Here is a 25,784-nt window from a genome sequence, read left to right as displayed (position 1 = left end):
TTTTTTCTTCTCCCCCCCCCCCCCCCCCCCCGTGATAACCCAGTGTTTGCAGGCAGAAGAGATGACATCTACAAATGACTGATCAACTCTCAACACAAGTGTCTTGAACTCCTGTAGCTGAAATTACAGGATATCTCAGTTCCTTAGTAGAGAAGTCTGACTGGAGCATCTTAACCATAGGCATGAAGAATTTGGCCGTCTGTCTTGTGAGGCTGTGTGTGAGCTCTGTATGTGATAACCCAGTGTTTGCAGGCAGAAGAGATGACATCTACAAATGACTGATCAACTCTCAACACAAGTGTCTTGAACTCCTGTAGCTGAAATTACAGGATATCTCAGTTCCTTAGTAGAGAAGTCTGACTGGAGCATCTTAACCATAGGCATGAAGAATTTGGCCGTCTGTCTTGTGAGGCTGTGTGTGAGCTCTGTATTTTGCAGTCTTCTGGTCAACAACCATAAGCGTTGTGTAGTTCACTTTAATTCTAGGATGCTAGCTGGTGTACAAACAGCATTTAACAAATCACCTTAGATATTTTCAGAAGGAACACTTGCAGGAATAAACTTGTGAACATTGATTCTGTTGGTGTGCTTAATGCTACCGATGAGTGTGTAACTGGAGAAATTTGGTTCATGGTACAAAAAGGTTCATATTCTTTTGTTCCCATTTTTGTCTTCCACATAAACTGCCATGGCACTTCCCACCCAAGCGTGGGATTTTTTCTTTTTGCCATGTAAGTCAGATGTGTGCTTAGTAGTATCGCTGAAGCCCTTTGTGTGGCTTAATTTGGGATTTTTCGTTAATGAAGCTTCATTTGTGATGAGATGGCTCCTAACAAAATCGTCCATGAGCAAACCTCGTGGTTGCTCATTGTCCATGAACAAACCAAGTATCTAACCTGGAGTTTGAAAGTGATTGTTTCATGAGTGAAATGGAGAGGACATACCCTGTGACAAGCATAGTTGCACTTTACTATCTGGCAACAGCCAAAGTTCATAAAGCACTAAAAAATTTGCTACCTGGCTGCTGCCTTTTTGCCAATGACATACTTCTGCGGTCAACTCGGACACTTGTCAGTACTTTGGGAACAGATATTGCCACTTCTTGGGTCCCGGAGATTGTTTTGACTGCTTGTGTGATGGAGATTGTGTTGACATCAAGTGATGAATGCTGAGAAATGAAGGTTTCTCCTTGCTTGGGAAGAAGTGATGAGACCCCAGTGGTGTTGGTGGCATTACCAGCCCAACCAGTGCTGTTGGCTTGAGGTTGTCCTGTGTAGGCATTAACTTGAATGAGTACCTCCTGATATTTTAATTATCTTTGTTTTGATCCAGCTGAAATACTGTGGGTTTAGAAAATAGCTGCCGAGTATGCACAGTGGCCACTTAATGATTGAGTGGATGAAAGGCGGTATTGATGAGTCTCTGAGGAGAAGTCTGCTATACAGGCTTGCAAACTTGTTTAGACCTGCAGGGAAGAATGTGGAACTAAATACTTCCTCTGGAAGACTACTGAATGTCCAGCTTTTTTAATGTAGCATGGGATAAAAGGTCTTCAGAAGCTGTGGCTAGTTGTTTCCTCCCCCCGCTCCTTGTGAATAACTTCCTGTGTTTAGAGAGGGAGACTCTATGTTTATGCATGATGTATCTTCTCACAGTGTGAGTATAACTTTTGTTTGCTAATTATCCAATCTTGGATTTAAACCACGAAGTGGCTGCTTTGGAGCCAAGTTTCTTTGTCTTACAAACTATGAAACTGGGCTGCGGACGGTACAGACTTGATGTGGTCCCTATTGATGTAGCAAGGAGGCCCACGAGTTGGGTTGTAAGCCAGGATGCCATGCAGCAACCAAGGTGGATGAGTTTTCACAGGTCCTTGCTGTACTACAAACTGAAGTCACAACCATGGGGCAACTGGTATCCTCCACTGGGGGTGTTTACATATGGGCTAGCGCAGTGCAGGCTTTATTATAATACAAATTAAAGACTCTAGAGCTCTAACAACAGAATGGTACCAGACTTAGGTTCCCTCCCCGTTCAGATGGTTAGTGAGGTCTAATAAATACCTGTGTTCTTGCTAAGAAGTGCTGCATTTCGGTGCTCAGGGAACTGGGCATTCTTTAGAGTTCTTCAGGTGGTTTTGAGAATGTAGAAATAACTGATATCTATGTGTTTTTTTTCCCCAGTGGGGTGATTACCCTTTTCTGGACTTTCCTGATGGGATTTTAGTCTTGACTTTCTCAAAATATCATACCATTATCTGTCTTCTCTCAATGCCCTAATGCTCTGTTTAGACTGAAAACCAAACAGTTTTGAAAATACTGAACGAGTGGTTCTGTGATGCATAGAAGAAATATCTAGTTGACAGGGTTTTTTTAATAGCATGGGATGTCTCTTCAGTAGTCTTTTGTTGCATAATTTGCCATGTTGTGATAATATATCACCTTGTGAAAGCAAAGCTTGGCATGCCTATTTATACTGTGCATGCTAAAGGGAAACTCGTTTCTAACCCTGCTGTTCCCTAAACAGGTGGCAGAAATAATGGAAATAGATGTATGGATACAAGACTTTGATTTTTAATTACCCCTGCTTTCTTTCCTGAAGGGTAGTTACAGGTTAAATGACATCTTAATCTGATCTTTGACATGCTTTTACTTTCACTTGCATGCACTATAATCTCTCAAACCCTGAGTTTGTACCTGTCTCCTCCTCTGTTCAGTAATGCATGCGCTCAGCTCTTGCTGTGAAATCCTGTGAAGTTCATGTCTTGTCTTTTGCTGTTGATGACTTTTCTTTCCTGGCCCAGCAAGCTTTCTGCACAAGTTGAGAGTCTTTTTTGCTGCTGGAGCTAAGCTCGAACTTCCCCTGTGTATGGCAATACCTTCATCTTAGAAAGACAGAAGGGACTTAGCAATCAGGTAGACCCTTTCCTTGCCTTGTGGGAGCATTACACTTTCCTAGAAGACCTCTATATAAATGTGTTACTCTTCCTTAAAGAGTTCCAGTGAAAGGAAGCTCCCTGACCTTTCAGAGTTGCCTGTTAACTGGTCTTATAGTTGGATGGATGGTCCAACCTGAAACCTCTCTGCTGCAAGTAAAACGGATTGTTTCTTGTCGTGCAACACTGGACTAGCTGATGGACAATATCAGTCTATGGGATGCTCTTGAAATCAGTATTGGGACTTTGTTGATTCAGTTCTGGTTTTGAATTTAAGAAATAGGGAGTAGATTTAGATTGGACATAAGGAATAATTTTTTTTTTTTTACGATGAGGGTGGTGAGGCAGCGAAACAGGTTGCCCAGAGAAGTTGTGGATGCTCCATCATTGTAAATGTTCATGTTCAGTTTGGATGGGGCTTAGAGCAACCTGACCTAGTGCAAGATGTCCCTGCCTATGGCAGGGAGGTTGGACTAGATGATCTTTAAATGTCCCTTCCAACCCAAACTATTCTATGATTCTGTATATTTGAAATGAGGTAAGTGAAACCAAAGTAGTCATGGAATAGGTGTTGTGTACACCTCTGCATCTTAATAAAGAGTGAAGTCTCACCAGCAGAATTCATGTTTCAGTCTGTTAAAAGATTGAGACTATTCTGGTGAGTGACTGGGAAATAGATGCAGCTTAGACAGCTTCATGAGACAGGCTCTTGAATTGTTTATTTTTCAACCTAGAAAGAGGCAAAGCCAACAAGCAGAACTTCTTGGATGGAGAAGAGCAATTATGAACTTTGTATAAGCTGATGTTCATTCTCTGCTCACCTGTGTGTTGCAGGAGCTTTTGTGGCTTATTAAAGCATTAGGCAGTCCTATTCATGAGTCAGGGACTTGGCTAAATCTGTGGATTGCACAGAGGAACATATTAGTGTTTGGTAGTGCTTTGTAACTCTTGCAGTTGTGGCTGGCCAAGTGCCCTTTTCCCCAGTTGACTACTGATTCTTTTAGAAAAGAGGGGGAACTTCCAATGCCAGATGTTAGCTGGGAAGGGAAACTGATCATCAGCTCTTGCATCTTCCCATGTGTTGAGACATCTGTGGCCGGAACCCTTTTTTTTTTTTTTAAGGCTGTCATTGTTTTCCTGTCCCCTTCCCCTCCACTTCTTCCTGGTTTTGCCTGTTGAAGGACCCTTGGAAAAGTGTTAGTCTCTATGTGCAAACCATACTTGCTTATCCAGGCTGTTCTTTACGTGTAACATCTGTGACTTTGTGTGGTGTCTAGCACAATAAAGTCTCTTTGCTACTTGGAGGTAGTGTAGTGAATGCCACAGAAATGAGACATTCATAATAATCCTTGTGATTCTGATATCTGATAAAACTATATAAAAAATCTTCTGGTTTTTTGCATAATTTACTTTGGAGGGGTGGGAGGACACGTGCAGGAGCAAAGTTACAATTTTTGTTCCAAAGATAGATGTATGGCATTTGGATGTGTTACTAGGGTGTGAAGCTTGATAACAGTTTGGGACTCAGCTTTTTAGCTGGTCATAGCCGAACGACTACACTGAGGTGTAGAAGTCCTAACTCCTGTAGCCTGTGTAGTGGTTTTTTTCCATTTTATTGAAGTCTGCAGATAGTCATTGTTCAGTACTCTTCTGGAAGGCATGCAGCTCTTGCTTTGATAACCGGTGAGATAAAACCAAGGCGCTGCCTGCCTGGTCCCTTTCTCTCCTACCTCTTTAGCTGGAACAGCCAAAATTAGATTCTGAATTTGCTTTACTGTAGAGTAGCTCTCTGTCTCTTTCCCCCTGCCCTGAAAGTTTAGATGGGTTGTTGCTGTGAACAAGATACCAAACTGTTTCTGCTGCCTTTGTACTCAGTGTCCCAGCAAGAGCTGATAATAGGGCTGAAAAGCCTTTCTGATAAATGAAAGCACTTAAAAGAACACTGTCAAGGGTTTTTAGAAGATGTGATGCATCTTGTCTGTGGGAGTTGGGGGTGCATGGAAATAAATTATTAAAGGAAGTACGTGTCTTTTCTCTTAATGGAAAAAGAACAATCATAACTTCTTAGCAGAAGGAGTGACAGAACAGTTTTAAACTGTCAAGACTGCTGACACTCAAGTTGTAATCTTAAATAAATACAACAATCTGGGTTCCTATTCGTGCCATTAGATCTAAGTAATCAATAACAATTTCAGTAAATATCATCCTTTGCTGCAAGTCTACCCTTCCTTTATTGAGAAATTGCTGAGTTTCTCTTTTGCGTCTCTTCTCACTCCTACTGCAGGATTGCTGGTCTGAAAGCAAGGGAGAACAAACTTCAATAAATCTCTTGTAGAGTTGTGTTTGTGTAGGGTGGCTGTGCTGTTTCACAAAAAAAGGGTTCTTCATCCATCTAGGGTTTAAATGCTCCTTCCAAAGCTGCCTGTTAGTGAGCATTGCCTGCTCTTCCCTGGTGTGGTGGGCTGACCTTGGCCAGCTGCCAGGCGCCCACCCAGCTGCTCTCTCACTCCTCCTCCTCAATGGGATGGGGGAGAAAATAAGATGAAAAAGCTCATGGGTTGAGACAAAGACAAGGAAATCAGCAGTTACTGTCATGAGCAAACCAGACTTGACTGGGGAAGATGAAATTTATTGCCAATTAAAATATGTTTGAATGGTGAGGAAGACAGACAAAAATTAAAACATCTGCCCGTGTCCATGCGTCTGGATGTCGGATGGGATTTCACTGAATGCAGATGGTGCGCCCTCTCCTTCCAGCCCCAGCGGCAGGCAGGGAAGCACCCGTCCCCAGGAGCTGCCACTATGGAGGACGCTGTCTGGCCAGACGCTGGCGGGTCTGTCTGGCACTTGCAGGTGCTTTGCCAGCTCAGCCTGGTGCCTTTCAAACACTGGTTGTGGTGCTTGTCCCTGAGGGAAAGTTGTTTCATGTCCCTAATTGTGGACTGGCTATGTTGGTGACGGGCACAAGGCACCAGTTTGTTTTTCAGCCCTGAGGTGGAAAGGCAGTTCCCTGCCTGTGTCCAGCATAGATTAGCTGGAGCTGGGCCCTGGGATCAGGTGACTAATCACCTATAAACCAACTAATTAAGCAATAGGGTAGGATAATGGCACGTTACAGCTTACCTGTGACATGCTTCGATGGGGGGGCGGGCAGGCGAGCAGTTGAGGGCTGGGCCATGCTGAGCAGCTTGAGGGGACTTGGTGCCGTGGAGTGCTGTACGGTAATGGTGAAACACCCATTTCATGGAAGATATGTCAAATTTCTTCAGCTGACAGTGAAGAAATAATTGGGCACAAAGTTATTTTGGGGGAAATAGTCCCTGGATTAAGCCATTAACGATTTTCAAGAAACCATTTAAACAAACCCGCACCGTAACCAATTTCTATTTTAACCCATGAGGAGCTAAAAAGAGGATTTGTGACCCAGATTCCTGTAGCAGCTTTTCTCTGAGCAGGGCTGGAGGTGGAGGAGGCCTGCTGCTTTCACAGATAACGCCAGGGCCTGAGTAACCCTGACATTTAAAGGGGGGAAAATTGATTTCCTTTATTGGCCGGTTGAAATTGGAAATTGCAGAAGGTGCAGAGGAAGCTCTGGGAGAGGCAGCATTTAAAAATACTGTGTTATTACTCTTCGAAAGTGGCTTTATGTCACAAAAGCACTTCTTAGACAAAGACATCAAATTCCACCTGCTGTTTCTCTGTGTTTAAATTGAGAAAGTAATACATGTTGAATCAAGGATGAAGTTTTATGGCTCTTCTAGTATGTGGTTTCTATCACCATTAACATTTCTCTTGATGGCCACTTTGACAAAAGCAAGAACTACTACTGCAAGTGTGGAGGTGAGACACGGAGTGGCAGCAGGGCTGCCGTGCTCAAGGTGGCACGCGAAGAGGTCTCGGAGAAGGTGCTGCTCCCCAGGATAGTGGAGCCTTGCAGTATTTACAGCACTAGTCCGATTCCGTATTGTCTCCTTGGTTTGTCCCCACGAGCATCACTAAATGGCTTCCTTGCTTCCCAGGTGCTGGAGGTGAGATAAACCCCTGTTATTAGGGCCTGTGAAGTGGCAGGCGTTGTGCCCTTCTGCTGTAGGTGGGAATCAATGGGGTTTTGGTTTCAGCAGGGATGTGATGGTGAAAGTGTTTTTTGGAAAAGCTGGAAGGGACGACAATTTATGTGCAAGACTTGAGTTGTGTGTTACTGAGAATGAGATGAGCTTGTGGACATGGCTTCAGCAGGGAAAAATGAAAGCAAATTCTATTGGAACACAGATAAAGTAAATTCCTCTTAATTTTCAGCTGAGTTTATTAGAGAGAATTCAGAGTTGCAGAAAACAGGTCAAGATACCGCAAGCTGAGCAGATAATGCAGGAATTCATGTCACTGGTGCAAAACTGCTGAAAGGTTTTCTTTAACAATTGCAAACAAAACAAAACAAAACAAAAAACCAACAAAATCCACCACCCAAGTTATTAATTCTGTGACATTTTTAAAAAAAATGCTGCATTTTTCTACTGTTCAAAATGAGATCAGGTGCTCTTGGGCAGTGTAGGAGTGACCAGATGAAGAGATTGCATTGATTTCAACCAAACAAATAAAGCAAACAATTTAAGTGAGCTGTTGCAGCTTATTTAAGTAGGCTTGGCTTGAAGAGAACAACATCTTTAAAGACAAAGAATCAGTAGTGGTGGAAATGCGTGGTGACTATTCCAATTTTGCTTGTTTTGTGGCCTGGCTGGCCACAAAAAAAAAAGTGTTTTCTTCCTGAGCTGTGTTTTGATAGGAGTGTCTTAAGCTTCCCTGTGAAGCAGCTAAACGCAAGGCTGGTGTCAGTCTCCTGCATGCCATCAGGCACGTTTAGCTGGATAATATACCACTGAGATGGGAACATAATCGGGCTGCTTTGGTATCCTCTGCTTGCCCGGCTTGCCTTTTGCTCAAGAATCCAGTAAAGCCTTAGGCCCTGCTGTTAATTGTCAGGGCTTTCAGGGCTCCTGGCATACACATGCATAATGCATATACAGCATGCAGACAAACATTGAGAGATGGGTTCAGAGTAGGGGATTTCAGTAAGGCTAATAGGTTTAAGGAAATGGCTTTTTTTTTCCTCTTTCAAATAATTAGTGGGTGGGTTTCATTTTTTTAAATGTCTGACAGTTTTTGCTTAGCACAAAGCACTTTATATCCTAGGTCTTGCCACCCAGATAACTGCTATTTTCTCTGTCCCCTTCTGCATTTCCCACTGGCTCCCTTGTGTGTAGGTATAGTGAGGTTTTATGAACGCCTGTTTTACGTTGGGGGTTTTGGTATTTTTCCTTTTTTTTTTTCTTTTAGCAAAAAAACCACAACCCTTGCTGAAAAATATGTAGAGTACCAGTTAGTACCCTTGACAGTGGCCTTATGGCAGCAGCTTCTGCATCTGGGTGTATCATGGAACTGCCCAAACCCTGCTGTGCAGGGACTGTGTGGGAGATGCACACACAACATCTCTGCAAAAACATCGTATTTTTCAAAATACGATAAGTAGAGAACAAAATTGTGACCAAGGCCAGAGTCGAAAGGGAGGCTTGGGATTTGCCTTTGGTTTTAACTCCAGGTCTAATTCCAGTGGATCCCCCTGTGGTGTGTGAATGTCTGGGAGCTGCCTTGCCAGGGTGTACTGAGGAGCTGGAATTTGGCTGTCAGCTTTTGGGGAAGGGGGCTGGTTTTGCCCCGAACAAGACACTGCCTCTCGTAGCAGTGTGGGCAATGGATTTTGTTTTACTTACAAAAAACGGACCAGTTTATCGGGGTGGACTGGGTTTGCTGCAAGTAACTTGCACTTGCTTGCAACCTCTTCCAGTCAGAGCTGGGGTAACGTTAGCCTTGAGGATCTGCCTTATCTGGGTTTTATTGTGTCGTTGCTCTGGTAACAGTAAGTCTTATACCTTTATTAAAGGAAGCAGGGATATTTTATTTTACTCTCTAGACTTCAATCAAAGGGAAATTTTGAGGTTTCTTTCTACCGCGGTTTTTGCTGTTAACAGAAAATTTGCACTTGCTCTGCAGAGAGCAATTTTCAGAGAGCAAGTTAACCTTTTTTTGGTCTAAAGGATGTTTTTTTTTTTTTTTATTTTAACCATAAAAATCAGCACTTTTATTTTTTTAACTTTGGAAAATAAAGTTCAGAACTTGCAAGAACGCTAGGTGTCCATATTCTAAATGAAAACCTGGGCTTTTCACACAATTTTAAAAAATGGGGAAAAAGTTTACAGGAAACTTGAAGTCAAGAAGAATTAAACCTTAAAAACTTTGCATATGCTCAATGCCACACTGCTTTATCAGCTTCAATTCAGAAATCAGCTCCAAGGTCATTCGGGACTGTTTCGGAAGCAGGTCTTGCAGTTATAGGGCAGCTGTTGGGGAAAGCTTGTTGTCTTATGGCCACTGTGCCTTTTCTGTGCCCGATTGCTGAGTTACCTTGAGACAGTGTTTGAAGTGGTCTCTTGGTCAACACAGACATTTATTGTAAAGGCTTTTAAAATAATTTTGTTTTATTTTAAAAGAGGACGGGAACCTGGTAATGACAGAGAATCCATTTTAGAGAAGAACAACAGGGATCCTGCCTTTGGTTTTGGGAGCGTCTCTGTACATGTTGTTGCAATATCCTAGCACCCCACTTCTAATAAGTTTAGTTTTGCTGTATCCTTCCAAAGTAAGGCGTTTCTTTTCTCTGCTTCAGTTGAAATGCCTCTTCTCCCCCAGTGTTTCTATTTGGAAAATCTGTAAAGCCTCCTCAGAGGACCTACTGTTTCATCTGGATTCAGAAGCAGTTGACGTCCCATCTGCTTGGGACTGGTGTCTAAGGAAGTGAGAGAGAACTTGCTGGGAAAATATATTTTGGTGTTAATGGATTAGGATTTAGTAAAGTCTTAGTTGTTGCTTTACTTCTAATTTCATTTGATCTGGAGTATCAAAACCAGAATGCTCAAATTAAGTATTCATTATTGTGTTCTGTTTTTCTTGCAGGGAAGTTACCCAGTATGGGAAGATTTTATAAATAAAGCTGGGAAACTGCAGTCTCAGCTTCGGTAAGTTTTGTGTTACACAGTCAAGATCCCCTACAATTCCTTGTATGTGCAAACATTAAGATTAAATGCAGCTTCTGCCAGGATAATTTGCTAAGCATGTCCTAGTAAAATTGTTCATATTTCATAGTCAACACCCATGTATGTAATTTTTCACATACTGCTACTGCTGTTTTAATGTATTTAGGAAAATACATAATCTACCACCAGCTGTACATAATAAACATAAAATGAGCTAAATTTCATGGCCTCTGGTGGAAAATTGGAAAGACAGTTTATTGTTGTTTAGTGAACACACACTTGGAGTTAGCCCTATGTTGTCCTTTTTATTAGTGTAGAATACAGCAGGTTTTTATTAGAAGAGGGTTCAAAATATTAGAGAGTCTTTGGTAGTCTTAACAGTACTTTCTTCTGCCTTAAAAACGAGGGGAATTTCTGTGCTGGATCACTTATAGGTGATGATTAAAACTTACCTTATTGGGGTATACTTAGAAAATGGCATTCTGGATTACTTAATAAGTGCCATATGTATCATACTCAGACTAATTGTGCTATCTCTAGAATTCATTCACTTGTAAAATTTGTTTCTGCTAATATGAATCCAAGCTCCGCTTCTTCACAACTCTCCCCAAACCACAATCTCCGCTGTGCTCTCCAGAGCATCAGCGTGTTTTTCACAGCAGCAGCAGTGGTAACAGGTACGGTTATTGGCAGTCTATTTTGCAGTTCTGTGTTGCATTGTGAACTGTTCCTGAAGAAGCTAGGGTTTAGGCTCATTTGCCCTAAACAGCTGGAATATGCTGTTCTGCCACGCCGTGCCTGAAGTATCACACTTGCATGTGGTTTTTTCTTTTCCAGCAATCATGTCACATTGTGGAAGAAGCAAAGGAAGTAGTGAAAGAAGAGAAATGGAGAACTTTCCTAGCCCTTTGTACTCATTATACACAGGCCTTCTGGGAAGGCATGAGGGATAGTTTTGTTTATTTCCCAGTCCTGTGGTGTTACATTCAATCAATGTAGTGCTTTTCTAGCTACAGGAACATGCAAGCAGGCAGCTTGAAAGCCTGTGTTTGAGGATTTGCTGTCCATTTCTAGCAAATGTGAGCCATTTGCCTCTGGTTCATTTCTGTGTGCTCTGATAAAGGAGAGCAGATGTCATCTGAGCTGGAGCCAGGTCTTCCTGGATCTTGTTACTGGAGAAATGGAACTTTGTTATTAGCAGTATAATTAATAATTAACAACGTGGTACATGAATAACAGCATGACCCACAAGTTTGGAAGATGAAGAACACAAACACTGTCAAGGAAAATCCCAGAAAAGGTTATCTAGTTCCAGGGCTCAGTATTGCTAGCTAGCTGTCAGGAGGTTTTTCTTGCCTTCCCTTTAATCTCCTGGGCATGTGGAGAGCCCTTATGCATTTGGTTGGTCCTCTCAAGCCTGGTGTGGTTTTTTTTTTGTGTGTTCAAATCTTTTGTGCTGTCAGTAGGCCATTTATTATGCTGCCAGTTATGTTCCCTGTATGCTCAAATCTTGAGCATATTTGGAGTGAGACTTGCATAAAATCTGACCTAATTAAGCAGTCCTGTGGTCTTTTTGGCCGAGGATCAACTTTCCTGCAGGTCTCCCGGGTTTTTGGAGGGTAGCAAGGAGCTCTTGAAACAAAGTGAAGTTGATGGTCCTCTTTCAGGATTTTGTTTGGAGAGGCTGACTGTTACTGTTAGGAGAGGCAATCAGAGTTATTGGTAGAAAAGATGTGCAGAAACAGAACCATGAGGTAACTGTGGAGAGGGCATGGTGGCGCTTTACCTGTAAAGCCCTGGCCTACTTTCACTTAAATTGGGTCAACCAGACTATAAACCCATCAGAAATCTGGTACCGACCTGAGGTGTTTAGGGCTCTAGGGCCTGCTTATGTAGAACAAACGTGTTCGGAAAACTGTAACTCACGTTTGCTGTCCACTTGAAGAGATGTGTGGTCTGTATGTGCTTTCCAAACCTGGAGGGAGATGGGGCTAGTGGGGTTAACGCTTTGGATTGTGGAGTCTCCGAGATTGCTGGTGTACCTCTTGGGAAGGGACCTGCCTGGAGGAGCACTGGCTCACAAAGGGGTTTCGTTTGCTTTGGGTTTTTTTTTTTGAGGTTTTTTTTCTTCTTTTCCCTCTTTCTCATTTGCCCAAGAAGTCCAGACCAGTTGGATTTCTAAGAAGTGGCTATTTTCTGTTTCAAGGGATGCTCATGCTCCTCAGATGAGAAATTCAGGAAAGTGTTTGGCCAGGATCCTAGATAAAAGGAGGGTCCTGCATGCTTCCTCTTAAAATATACATGTTCCCTGGAATTAGCAGTGGCTGTAATTTGTACACTAATGGTTGCAGTATAATGTGTGTTAGATTTGTTTTTCATGTTTGACTGCTTAATATTAGTTCATCAGAGGAAATCAGCTAGAAGGGGGATGGCTGTGCTCTTTTGAAATAGCACCTGTCCTGTGCAATTCACAGCACGGAATTAGCATGGCTGCCTCCAAGTCCATAGTGCTAACACAAAGCGAGGAAGGGATTAAGAAATGAAGGAGGGAAAAGGCTAAATTCAGATATAAAAGAGGATATTTTTTGTGGTCTCTGCAAGTTCACAGTGGTATTCTTTATAAGCCTAAATGTTTTTGGCAATAATTAAATAGGCAGCAATGAGACACTGCTAATGTTTTGTTATCTGTATGCATTTCAGGACTACAGTAGTAGCAGCTGCTGCCTTTTTGGATGCCTTTCAGAAAGTGGCTGACATGGCTACTAATACACGTGGTAAGCAGATGTGTCAATATTGAATTTAACAGAATGCTGTGTGGTTTATACCATTTGTCGTAATAAAAAAAAGTCTAACTTGTTACATTGACAAGCAGATCTGAGAGACATCTGTTAGATGGACTTGCACTTTGAAAAAGCAGCACGTGAAAAAGGAAGTCATCTTTTCTTTACTGAAAAAAAAATGCTGGAAACCAGTAATTTAAATGTGTCATCAGTCATGTGAGCACTTCTTAATTACCATTTGAATTGTATGTTGATGAATAATATTTTAGAAAGCAAGATTTACTGAAATCTGTATTCACTGACGCTTCTGTACCTTAAGTAGATGTAAAAGGCTTGATATTCAGCTGGTATAAATAAGCGTAGGGTTGCTGAAGATAGAGCTGATGCTATGGCCTTTGGGATCTGCAGATAATGATGATAGTAGCCTATACTTATATCTTTGAGGAAAGTCTTTGCTTGTCCTTCCTCTTTTTTTAGTCAAAATTAATTTTCCTGGGCTGTGGGCTTCTCTGGGTAACAGTCTAAGCTTGTTGGTGAGTATGGAGGCCAAAATAGTGCAGCTGGCAATCTTTCCAGGCTGCTGAGTTGGAAGGAAACAAAAGGCTGCTTCTCTCTGATGTTGGATGCCCAACATCGCCCAACATGCCCAACGGTGACCAAGGCATCGCGTGCAGATGTCCCTGCAGCAGTAGGTCATTCCCCATGGTTGCTGTGTCCCCGGGCTCTGTTGCTGAAGAGCAAATCCAAAGTGCATATATCACTGCTAACTGAGTGGTTTTCGTCACCTCTAACCTTAGAGGTTTTGTAACATTTTTTTAAAGTTCTAATGTGTCCTTGGCATTTGACTTGGAGAGTAAGAAAGTAATATTGCTAACGTGAAGAGTATGCATTTCCATTAGCAGTGTGCAAGCTCAGCCAGACTTCAGTTTCCCTCCGTTTCTAGCTAACAGGAGTAGCAGCAGCTGCTGGAGCAAGTATCAAACAATAGAATGACAAGAAGGAATAATATTTTTTCCTTTATAAAGCTAATATTTACATTTTGATAAGAAGTTCCTAATTCTATGCATCCCTTCTGTAAATTATGGGTAATCTATTAATGTAAAATAATAAACACTTCAGAAAGTGGAATAAACTAAGGATGAGACCCAAGGCAGAACTTAACTTGGATTTCTAACATGTCTTTCCTTCGAGCATGCTCTCTTCTATTTCTTCTCCCTCCCCCAAAGGGAAAACAAAGTAAACCCTACCAAAATCCTTGAGACTTGTCTTCTGGCTGTGCTGGCAGGCCTATAGAACTTGCATTCAGGTACCAGAACGACTGAAACTCTCCTGCTCTCTGACAAAAATGGCTTGTGCGGGTTTTTGAAGGGTATTTTGCACTTTCTGCTGTGTTATTTGGACCATGTCCAACAAGCATCGTGTCTTGTCTCTTATCTCTTCAAACACATCCTTTACAAAAGGGGCTCTGTAGATCCAGGCCTGCCAAATTTGTATAGCTCCTCTGTTCTGTCTTTCTGCCTTCCTTGACTGAAAGGATAGAAGGGAATTTTGTTTTTATTTTTAGAAAGTGATGTTCTGGGCAAAGAATCAAAATTCCAAGCTAGTTGGTGGTTCTGATCTGCCTCCCAACCCAACTTCCACTCGTGTCCATTCGAGTATTTACATACAAGTAATCTATTGCCTTGGAGCATCTCTGAGGTTGCACATTGGTTCTTTAACAAATACAAATCCTTATAGCTTGCTGTGAACAGGGATAAAAGCCTGGCCCCATTGAAGATGATGGCAAAACTCCCTGTGACTTACTAGGGCACAATTTCATAAAAATGTGTTTTGCTGTTAGTATAAACAACCATATTTGGAAAACAAAACCAAACAAATTTAGTGTTTTTCTTCTCTGATGTGGGGATTTTAATGGGCTCCCAGTTTTCCCTTTGAGGAGTTATCTAACTTGGAACAATTCTCTGTTAAATTTTGTCCATTCCTTATCCAGTTTATAAAATCATGTATTTGATTGTCTAATCAAACACCTGGCTATGCTTCACACTGTTTAGAGGGTTCTCAGTTAACAGGTTAACCAAAGTCAGCAAAGTTCACATTCAGCATCTGGGGATATACAAGAGTTGTGTAGCACTTTCCATGACAAAGGCAGGGAGAGTTGGTGTATTTTAAATCATAAGGCTGGTTTATCACTGTGTGAGCCAAATGCTGCTTCTGGGAACTGTATATGAAAATACTGAAGCAGATGCCTGTTTCGGAGGGACAGTGTTAGTGCCTTGTAGGATGACTGAAGTGTTGTGAAGCTGGGTGCCGCATTTTATTTGTAATTGCTTATAGTTTTACAGAAAGTGGCCTGTTATTTTTAAGACCCACTGATCTAGCTGATGAAAGCGTTTTATCAGTCAGCAGAAGCACTCTCTGGCTACTCTGTAATCTGTTTGCATCAGCATTAGCTTTGAAAGAGGAAAAAGTGTTCACATGGATGTACATGTTCACACACACACACACACACACACACGAGGAGATGATTACCTTTGCAGACGCCAAGTGTTCAAGTGTGAGAGCTTATTTCCATCACTCCAGCCCTTGTCCAGCTGATATCTTTCTCTACCTCGTGTGCTATTAGTGCTGTTTCCAAACATTGACTTTTCCCTTTTGGTGCATCTTTCTTTCTATGTCGTTTACTTCCTTCTAATTCTGCAATGATAACTATGTCTATCTTCACATTCCCATTTGGAGCTCAAATAGAGGGCATAATTGGAGCTCTGCCTATGGTAAAACCTATGGTTGGATGAGTCAGATAACTTGTACTTTTCTGTATTTTCCTCACGTTGTAGCTTTTGAGGTAGGAAAAGCCCTGAATGTGAAGTACCCAGTGTTTTGTGGTGACTCAATATGCAGATGAATTTCCCAACCAGCTCATTTCAGCTTTTGCTTCCTTCTTTGCTGTCTCTCTGTTTAGATGCATATCAGCCCAAAGTTTAGTCTTTCTTTTTCCCCGAGTTCAGTTCAGTTCCCTCAGTTCAATACTTTTTGATTTCAACCTGACAAGGAAGAACACGGGGAAAGTAGTTCTGATGCATCTATTGCCAAAGGGTTTTATTTCTGTGGGTCTGATCATCTGAAGAACATCATTTGGATGGGGGACTCTGTCAAGTTACGTTGCTTATTCTGTAATAATGCTAGCTATATAGCAGCGTGTGTTGTTTTTTGCTGGTACCAGATATTTTTAAAAGCAAAATTCCTTCAAATGTTTTGACTTTTGAGCTTTGACAAGATACATGCATCTGTCTAGCAGTTTGTATTATTCAGGCTACATCTGGCATACAGCCTGGCAGAACTTGATAGTCTGCAGTGGAATCTGGTATTATTTCTCACTATGATTATTAAAGAGAACACTCACAAAATATTAAATTAAATAGATACTTCAGGATACCTTTAAACCTCAGTGAAGTTTCCTTTTGGGGAGAAGTGTGCTTGTGAGTTTCAGGTTTTTCTCACATGACTTAAGTCTTTCAGTATCTGAAATTTTGAATCTTTTTATCCACATCAATTCTAACTGAAGCATGAAAGAGATTTAAGTCTGATTTCATTTAATAGCTGTTTACCTGATATTTTGTGCATTAAAAATGTGTTCTTTTCTGAGAGCAAGAACTGTGCATCCCAAAGATAAACATATATCACATATAAACATATTGTAAGTTGGGTTTGACCAGTATGTAAAAGGACGTGTATAAATCGCTTTGCTTTTTGTATGCTAGTATTCTTCTGCCTCTGCTGTATTTGAATGTCCTTTGTAGATAAGTCCTAGAATTCAGGAACTTGAAAAAGTAGGTGAGAAAAGTAACTATCCTCCTTGTGTTATGAGGGAGATCAATGTGAAGGCATGCACACTTCTATGTCTGCTTAATACACTGTCAGCGGCTTCTGTGGAAAAAAGCCTGCGCCGATCCTGCCTACCTGCATCTTCACAGGTGTAAATTAAAATTTATGGAAAGATGATCTAAAAGCTTTGATTTACCCTGAAGCTTAAAATTGATCTTCAAAGTGAGATTGTTAATGAGGCAGCTGATAACCACTCTTGTGGGTGTTTTGTTTTTCTTTCATATTGAAGGGTTTTACATATACATAGGTGTGTTTCATACTAGCAGATTAGTTAAATCAGGTTTCAGTGTATCGCACAGCTTTCTCTGGCCAGTTGGATTCCATGGATTGTAATGCTGTTTGAAGTTGCCTCGTTGCAACTTGGCAAGTGCTACTAAAGGTATGTTTTCCCTGCCTTTGGTAATTTTGACATCTGTCATGCTGGCTGGTGCTATTTACGTTTTCCATCTCTTTCATTTTACAGATGTCTGAGAGGACTTTAAGGCAATGCAGAGCTACTGACAAGAGTTGCAGGAAGCTGCAGTTGAGGGTGCCTGGTGGGCAGAGAGGGTCTGAGGTCAGGGGGGGAAGAGCTGTGGATGGTCAACCAGCTACAAAGGGACGCTGAGCAGATTTGAAAACAAAACTCAGCCCGAGCCTTCATGGCCGGCAGCAGTGAAAGGGTACCAAAAACAGCATAGCCGTTTTAATGTTACCCTTTTGAGGAGCAGGATATATAAGCCTGGCAGAAGTGCTGCATTAAAGTGTCTGTACTTTTTTCAGGCCGCATTAAACTTTATCAGCATGCAGAAATGTAAATATGTAAAAATTACTTACAAAATTAAATCTGATTAATATCTGTGAGTGTCTGCTCTTGTGCCGCAGTATTCAGTGACTGCTCTTCATGTTTAATAAAACTGCTTAAAATAGTACCTTTGCAGGTCTGTGTTCCTGGGCAGACTCTGCGTCCGTGTTGCTCCAGGTATTGTGTGAGTACACCTTCAGGTAGTCCTTATTCTGCATGTTTCGTTGTTGTCTTAGCCAGGATATAAATCGTATGTATTGAAGTGGTTTTCCAAGGTGACAAGCTGCACAAAGTGTTGCAGTGCTGGAACTAGCATATGTTATCCCCCAAGTAAGTGTGCTTAGGCCTTCTGAACCAGCATCTCGCTCACTGCAAGTAAGGCACAGTGTGACCCCAGGGATAAATCCTTGGTGCCACAGCAAAATGTTATGGACAGTACTGAAAGATGGCTTTTTATTTATTTATTTTCACGAAAGAAAAAAGCAAAAGGGAACCTGGGGAGGGGAAAGACACCACAATCTATAGCAGTAGACCTAAAATCTGTATAACATTTTGGAAATAAATTCCTATGCTCCTGGCTATGGACTGGGGAGCTGTGATGATATGTGCCTAATTTCAGAGTGAAAACAAAGCTGGGCACGAGGGGAAAGGGGTTCTCATTGTCCAATTCTTTTGGTTTTTTTGACTCTTCTTTAACTTCAGATGCTCGTACTCAAACAATGAAACCTTTGTTTGAGCTTCCTGTCAGTTAAGGTAAGACTTTGTAATAAGCACTTATTCCTCCCATGGAGTCTTTGAAGTAAAATAATACAGTCCAGGCTTTTTCTTTGTGGATTTTCAAATATAAAATAATCAGGAAGAAAATTATTTAAATGAACCATTCAGTCTTCCATTATACTTTCACGAAGATGATGCAAAACACAGGACCAATTCAAAATTGTTGGCAGATAATTTTGAAGCTGGATGCGTAGTACACATCTGTTGCATTTTGAGAAGTGGGACTTTGAAGTGCTGCTTACAAGTGCTAAAACTACAAAACACATATATAACAGGCAGCGCTGTGTTATTCTCCATTTCCATATTCCTGTCTTTCCCTAGACAAGTAGCAAATGTCAGTCCATGTCTTTCAACAAATGTGCCACCCTAAGAACTCTGCTGCTGATGTGAGCCTGTTTGGCTGGAGCAGTCAAAATGGGATGAACATCTTATATGCCCAAACACAATAAAAGTGGTTTGGTTATTAATGACTAGATTTTATATTTAGGGGGTTAAAAGGGCTGCTCTGCAGGTAAAAACCTTACCGTTGCCTTTTCTTTGGGTGAGTGCATGCATTGCAGCATAAAGAAATTTTATTTATTTATTTGTTTTGGCTTTTTGTTCCTTGAGGTCAAGACGAAATCTAGCTCAGGGTCGTTGGCAATATTTGTGCTGCTTGATGTGCCTACCTAAGGAGAAGTTTCCAGGGCAATAGATAAGTAATCGCTGTAGTAACTTACATAGTCAGTTACCCCTTGGTATGGTGCACAATATGATGCATAAATAGAGTTTGTATTTGCCCTACAACCCAACATTTTTTTGAGCTTAAGGTGCTTTGCTAAGAGACTGAAGTATTGTTAGGAAAGGGGTAAAGCTGCCAGGTGATGGTGTATGCTAACAGAAACGGAAAATTTGAATGCAAAGCTAACTTGCGTGAAGGAGAAAAATAAAAGGATGGGGGGGGGAGAAGCAAATAAACTTCTTTAATACTTCATCCAAGGAGTGGGCAGGTGTGTTAAGATAGGAGTGGCTGGCCTCTTTTGTTATGACTGAATGTAAATCTACTCACTGTCATCTGAATCGGAAATCTTTGGGAGTGTGGGGAGGGGGAACAGCACAGAGTTAATTTTTCATATTCTCAATCTTAGTTGTAGTTCTTCTGCTCCCCGTCCTTACGCAGCTGTGTTGGTTTTAGTAGGATAGAATATCAGATCCTGTTTTTTCTGCAGACTTGGGATGGATGGATTTGTTGTTATTCCCAACTCCATGATGACTTTTTTCTCTGTGGGCATCTTCATGCAGAGCACCTACACTTCAGTAACTAAATACTGGTTTTGTAGCTCCAAAGAGTTTTCTCAGTCTCAGCAACAGAACCAAACTTTTGATGTCATAAACATCCAGTTTGGGAAACAATGAGGATAAATCATAAATGGCTCTGAGAATTTCCTTTGGATAATTTATTAGGTTAGAAGCAAAGATGCAAAAGCATCCTTTTGATAAGGGGATGTGGATTTGAAAATGGAGGCTGAGGTTTTGATTGATGGTTGGTTTTCCCAGTGTAGCACATGTTCTTGTGGTGGGAGATCCCCTTTCAGGCTAATTCAGTCAGCCTTTTGATGTGATAAATTGCTAGTTGGCACATAGCAACAATTCTGTAGTAACAACAACAAGAGAGTTGTTGGAGCTTTTTTTTTAATCTGTCACTAGTTGGGTAGCAAAGGTAGCTGAAGATCTGTTTCCATTGCATTTTATTTAGTATCTTATTTATTTGCCATGAGACGGAAAGGGAGGTGGTGTTTGGTGTGGGAGGAGAATTAAAAAAAACAGTTCATACTAAGCTAGGTTTCCTGTAAAGTAGGGTAGTGCTTCTTGCCTTGTGGACCTTGCCCATAAAGTACTGTGGAGGCAGCAGAGCAGTTGCTGCACTTCTGCTGCGTCATCCCTTGTACCTTACAGCAGATTGGAAATGCAGGTTCAGCGGTTGTCCTCTTGTTGGTCACCTTCAGAGGTGGCTTCCAAGAAGAGATAATGTGCTGGTGAAGGATCAGGTTGGTGCAGTCAACTGGCCTCATGCAAACTCACCAGACCTCCAGGGAGGCGAGCATAGACCTGACCAGAGTCCAGGCAGTTACCTCAGCCTCATTGCACCCCAGTCCATAGGTCCCTTGAACCACTTGTGGCATTTCTTTGTATCAGCAAGGCAATTTGTGTGAAGGCTGTGGTATAAAAATGTGTGCTTTGACTTGGGATGTCTTCTCCAACTCCCTAAGTCTGTTCCTAACCTGGCTGGACAGAAATTATGTTTGTTTCTAATGACATAAGAGGTATATGAAAAGTGAAATTACAAGCTCCAGCAGACTAACGTTGAGTGGAGTGTCCAGAACTATGGAGCTCTTATCTAATCATTAACAAAAGCATCAGTGACATTTGCATCATCTAACAGGTGTTTTTTTTTTTTGCTCTCCATAATGCAGTCTGCCTCCCAGAAACATGATCTTCCACGTACTTTCGGAGGTGTCAGGACAGTAGTTAGTATATGTTCACTCCACGTGTGTCCATGCAAACTAGTGTTCCTACTGCCAGGTGATTTACTTGGTGATATGATTCATCTCATGTTTGCATACCTGCTGCTTCCAGGAAAGCAGTGCATGTTCATGGTAATAATGAGGTCTTCCTTAAAAATAGACCAGCTTCCTTCATTTTCTTGTCCTTCTGTTTGCTTGATGATTTGTCGGGTGTTGCCAGCACAAATGTTTGTCCCTGTTGTTGTACAAGCTGTTCATCCTTTCCTTCCTCCCCTACATGTTGGTTTTTTTCAGCGAAGCAGTTCCCTGCTCTTTTCTTCCCTGGTTGAGGTAGCAAAACTTGCACTGTTCGGGCTTGTGGGCTCATTTAGAGAGGTGGGGAAGAGTCCCCACTGGTTCTTGAATTTCACTAGAAAATGAGCATCTGCCTAGGACAAGAAGTGCATTGTGCTCTGTGTCTTCCACTCCCGTGGCTGATGAAGTCCAACCTGTAGAACTACTTCTGAAAAGTTAAAATAATATAATTAATTACCTCGCTGTTTCACTTCAGGGCTCAGAGCCCTTCTCTTGTCTTTGTGCTTTCTACAGTAGTTTTTCCTACAAATTAATGTGACCTGCCCTCTGTTCAGGTTGCTTTTTTGGACAGGGTGGAGAAGGAAAGGAGGATGGGCTGTTTCCAAAGGAGCTCTGGCTTGTGACCTGGCAGTATTTCCTGTGAAATGTTTGGACTCTGTGTACTTATATTTATAGATGCTTAAATCTTTCTACGGCTTTGCAGTTTTTGCTTTTATTGTCGTTTTCACCTGGGCTTCTTGCATGTAAACGAGTGTGTTTTCTAATCTAATGAAGCCATTGGAAAATGCTGCAACCTTTGCAGCAGCCATCCTAACACAGGCTTTGTGGAAACCACTTCAAAATTAATGGTGGCAATTGTGTGTGTGGGAGGGGAGGAGAGCACATTCATCTGCAGTGTGGTGGTGTCATGGGGTAGAAGAGGTCTGGGTTTGTACAATCAACCCCTGCAATTGTGAAATGCTCCTCTCCTGCAGCATTTATTACTATGTAAAATTGAAATCTGCATGATTTCCTGCTGTGAGCGCCTGTGCCGAGGGACTGGTTTCTATAGTAACTAATGTCAAGGAGCTGGCTGGGACTGTGCTTTGGAGCTGTATTTGAGCGTATTTCGCAGTTTGATGCAATCCTGTACAAGTATTTGATGACAAACAAGAAGTGGAGGTTGTGGCTGCCATTGCTACAGTAGTAGCGCTTGTGCACCTCGGCATGTATGTTGAGGTCTAAAAATAGGCATTTTGCAAAATGGAGTTGGAGGTGAGGTGGGGGGGTGTCTTCCGCCCCCCAAGGGGAGAGCTGCTGAATGGAAACACTGAAGAATACACTGATGAGCGTTTGTTCTGGAGTCACTTCGGCCCACCCCAGAGTGAAACATAAGCCTAGGAACTGGGTCCATTTTCTCCCAAGACTAACAGCCGTTGCTGTTGCCACTATTCTGTTTTGAAGCAGAGCTGGTGTTTGTTCTGCTGAGCATGATATACAGCACTGTTAATGCGGTTTCATCTGCAGGACCAGCTTCTGCCCTCTCTTAGGCCCAGGCACACCTACTAAATGTATTTGTTTTGCAGGGTTAAGCAGGGAAGGGCATGGAGAGGGTTGAAGCTTGGCTTGTAGATTGTAGGCTTTCAGGGTGCCAGGCAATATGGAAAGCCTGGTTTGCACAGTTTGCAAGTAGTCCAGAAAGGCATAGTGGGGTCTGGTGCATGAAAATGAAACTTAATCTTCCCTTTAGGGTCACTTTCAAAGTAAAACTTGCAGCGTGTGATGGAGGTGGGGAAGGAATGCTGAACAGTGGTCTCTGTCCAGAGAAGTCCTCTAAGCACAGAAATTGGACCTAGGCAGGCAGCAATAGTTTTGGTCTCTTTTTTCCACCCTCAGTAGTTCCCCAGAATTGTGTCGAGGCCAAGCGTGAACTGTAAAGTAAGCTTATGACATTGATGAAATAGTCAGAAGTGTGAAGATGTCCTTGTGTATGACTGAAGGTCAGCTTTCATGGCTGTGCTAGAAAAGGAGGTGTGTATGAGCATGTGTTCCCCCTGCTTCTCTTCCAAGCCCGCTCCCCAAAAAAGCAAACCAACTTCACCCTCTCCTCAAAGATGTATGTCTTATATGCACCTGTAGGCATGCACATGTGTGCGTGCACACACACCTGGTTAAGTGAGGAGTGCCATTTGCTCAGCCAGCTCAAGGGGAGCCTTGACTTGGCCACCCTAAGAGCAGCCTCTTACTCGTTTAGTATTTGGGGATGCTGGAGGGAGCTGAGGAAGGAGAGTGTAGAGAGGAAGAAATGGAAGGAGGACAAAGAGGAGCTGCATGTGTTGTGCTGGGAATATTTAGGGGACATCAGGTACATATTCATGAAGAAAAGAGGCTTTTTATTAAAAAAAAAAAAAAATCTGTTCAGTCAGGTCATCTTTTATATTCACTGTTTACGTATGCAAGTCCATAGTAAAAAGTATTAGTGATTAAAAAAAAAAAAAAATATTACTGGATTAAGCGGGTTGCATCAAGAGAGTAATGATGCATTTGAATAATCTGAGATAATTTGACACTGAGATATGACCAGATTAACAGTTTGAGAAGCAGGATTGGAAACTATAATTCAAGAATATAATGACCAATGTTGCTAAGAAATCATCTTCATCTGTGTACTTGTGTAGAAGTAAAAAAATCCCCCTTTCTTGCAAGCAGGTACTGAGCAGAGTGCTGAAATGAGGTCTTAGAATAAGAATTTGTTATATTTACACAATATAGTGATGCAAGTCTGGAACACTGAGTTGTTATAAATAAATTAAATCCAAAGTACATTTAATAAATACTTAAAGTGCATATTGTGATGGATTATTCCTGGTTTTAATGCTTGTTCATTTTCTGCTAGTTTGCAAAATCACTGGAGTCCAATAGAGCACACTTCCTTTTGATGCTGTTGTGAATGTGTATTCATTTTAAATCTAGGTTATCTTGCATGGAGAATAGCAGCTCAGTGTGAGCGTTAGTCACTTTGGTTCAAAGGTAAAGAGTTCACATAGCTCTTCTGTAGCTACTGTAGAGGCAGGAGCCTTGTTATGAATATAGTCAAGGGAATGTTTGAGCTATTAAGCTGAAATTCAGCTTGCTGCTGGGGAAATGAGTGCTGTCACTGAGTATGTACCGTGATGCAAAGCCCTCTCCAGACTGTGTGGTTCAAATGCACCATGTGCATTCAGGATGGATAATTGATTTAGACTAACAAATTTTAATCTTTCATTGTAAGCTTGAGGCTGGCCTTAGTAGGAACTACAAACTCCATGTTTCTCGAGCTGCATTTTAACAAGGGTTTTAGGTATTCTTTCTGAAGTGGCTGCCTGTTTTCAGAGACTTTGTTCTTCACAATATATTTTCTTTGTTGGCAACCTTACTAATTTAACATGGCTTCCAAAATTAGGAGTGGGAGAAAAAGCTTGGTGTATGTTCCCAACTAGGGTGGAAGTGCTGAAATTCTCGTGTGCATCTATAGAGATAGTGAAGAAGGTGGTTGAGATGTTACTGTAGGGTGACTTTATGCGCTGTGTAATTGAGCTTAAAGTTCAGACATAAGTATTTTAAAACGTACTTGTTAGAATAAAGCTTTCTTGTTAAGGCTTTGTGTTAGAGTTAATGGGTTCTCTTACAGGAAAAAAAGCTAATGCCTTCAAAAGCGCATACAACCACCCATCTGGCCATCATGAATATTGCCAAGGGATTGTCGAACCAGAGTGGCAAGAAGTCTGTCTTGTGCTCTGTGGAGAGGTTGGTTAATGAAAGCTAAAGCGTGGTCAGGTTAAAAAGTACAACTATTCAGTATCCCTTCCAAAGCTCCCTGTCTCTAACATACTATTTTGACTATTGCCTAATCTGTTGAAAATGGTTAGAATTTCAACAGGTTCAAACAGGATCTCAGGTTTTGAGGTCACAATCGTCATGGATAAAGTGATGTATGTTTTTGCGTTAATGCTTAACTACTGTTTACTTCAAGTTAGTCCCAGTTGGGTTCCAAGTTATTTTCATGTGTGACTTTTTTTTTTGTCAAAAAAAGGAAGCTGGACTCACAATTTGTGCCCTCTAGGTCTACTCAGAAGTTGAAGGATGTATGAATAGCTTTCTTCTCTCACTTTCTTTGAGAAAAGGTCTCTTAGGTGAAACATATTCAGCATGTAAAAAGCTTCTCGTGATCAGTGGGAGTAAACATTAAACATTAATGATGCAGCTTTAAGTTGCATGGAAACAAACTGGGGCAAGTCAGTTCATTTTACCTTTGATTCACTGCTTCCAACAGTTACAAAGAGAAAAGGTTGAAGGGACACGAGGCAAATATGAGTCTCTGCCTTTAGCTCTTTCATGTAATGACATATTTTGCCCCAAACAATAGTTTCAATATGTAGATGCACAGAATTTATCATTTCCAAGTATAACTTGGATTTTTGTGGCTTTTTTTAAAGCAAGCAATGCGATAACAGCAATTTACATAACTGCAATGACTTCTAGTTAAAGGGAAATTTAGTTCTAGTTAAAGGGAGAATAAAATAAAGACTTCCAAGACTAGTCCTAGATTGTAGAGGTTTGAACATCCCCTGGGATGGAGGTGTGAAGTGGTAGTTTGACCACAAGACTTGGATGTCAAACATTGCCAGGCGCATCTGTTTTGTATGACCTATTTATAGCAATGAGAATTTCTTCTGGTCTCAATATCTGCAACATTTGTGCAAGTTGCACAAACAATTACTTGTTGTTTTGAAGATCTGGTGTGAGATGCCATGTAACTCCTGCAAAGTGACTACATTAAAAATGTAGGGTCTGGAATTCCTGACAACTAATTTCTTCGGTAGTGTTATTTAGGATCCTAGATATGCTGCTTTGCATGCCCAGAACTACTGGAAAACATTACTGGTGCTAAACAGGTGGATATCTGTTCACAGGATCTTGGGGGTAACTAGATTTTTTTTTTTT

General features: G+C 41.5%; 1 protein-coding gene across 4 annotated transcripts in view; it reads left to right on the top strand.

Annotated features, from left to right (window-relative positions):
• MTSS1 (MTSS1, I-BAR domain containing) overlaps positions 1-25,784 on the top strand; it is a 132,878-nt gene that overhangs the window by 7,265 nt on the left and 99,829 nt on the right. For all 4 annotated transcript variants that reach the window (XM_009277237.2, XM_009277235.2, XM_009277236.2 and 1 more), the window contains exons 2-3: positions 9,941-10,002; positions 12,721-12,794. In XM_009277237.2, coding sequence (XP_009275512.1) covers positions 9,941-10,002; positions 12,721-12,794 — 136 coding nt within the window. The remainder of the gene's footprint in view (positions 1-9,940; positions 10,003-12,720; positions 12,795-25,784) is intronic.

The sequence above is a fragment of the Aptenodytes forsteri genome, unplaced genomic scaffold, assembly GCF_000699145.1.
Source record: "Aptenodytes forsteri isolate BGI_AS27 unplaced genomic scaffold, ASM69914v1 Scaffold49, whole genome shotgun sequence".
NCBI classification, from domain to species: domain Eukaryota; kingdom Metazoa; phylum Chordata; class Aves; order Sphenisciformes; family Spheniscidae; genus Aptenodytes; species Aptenodytes forsteri.
This window is presented reverse-complemented; position numbering and strand designations above follow the sequence as displayed.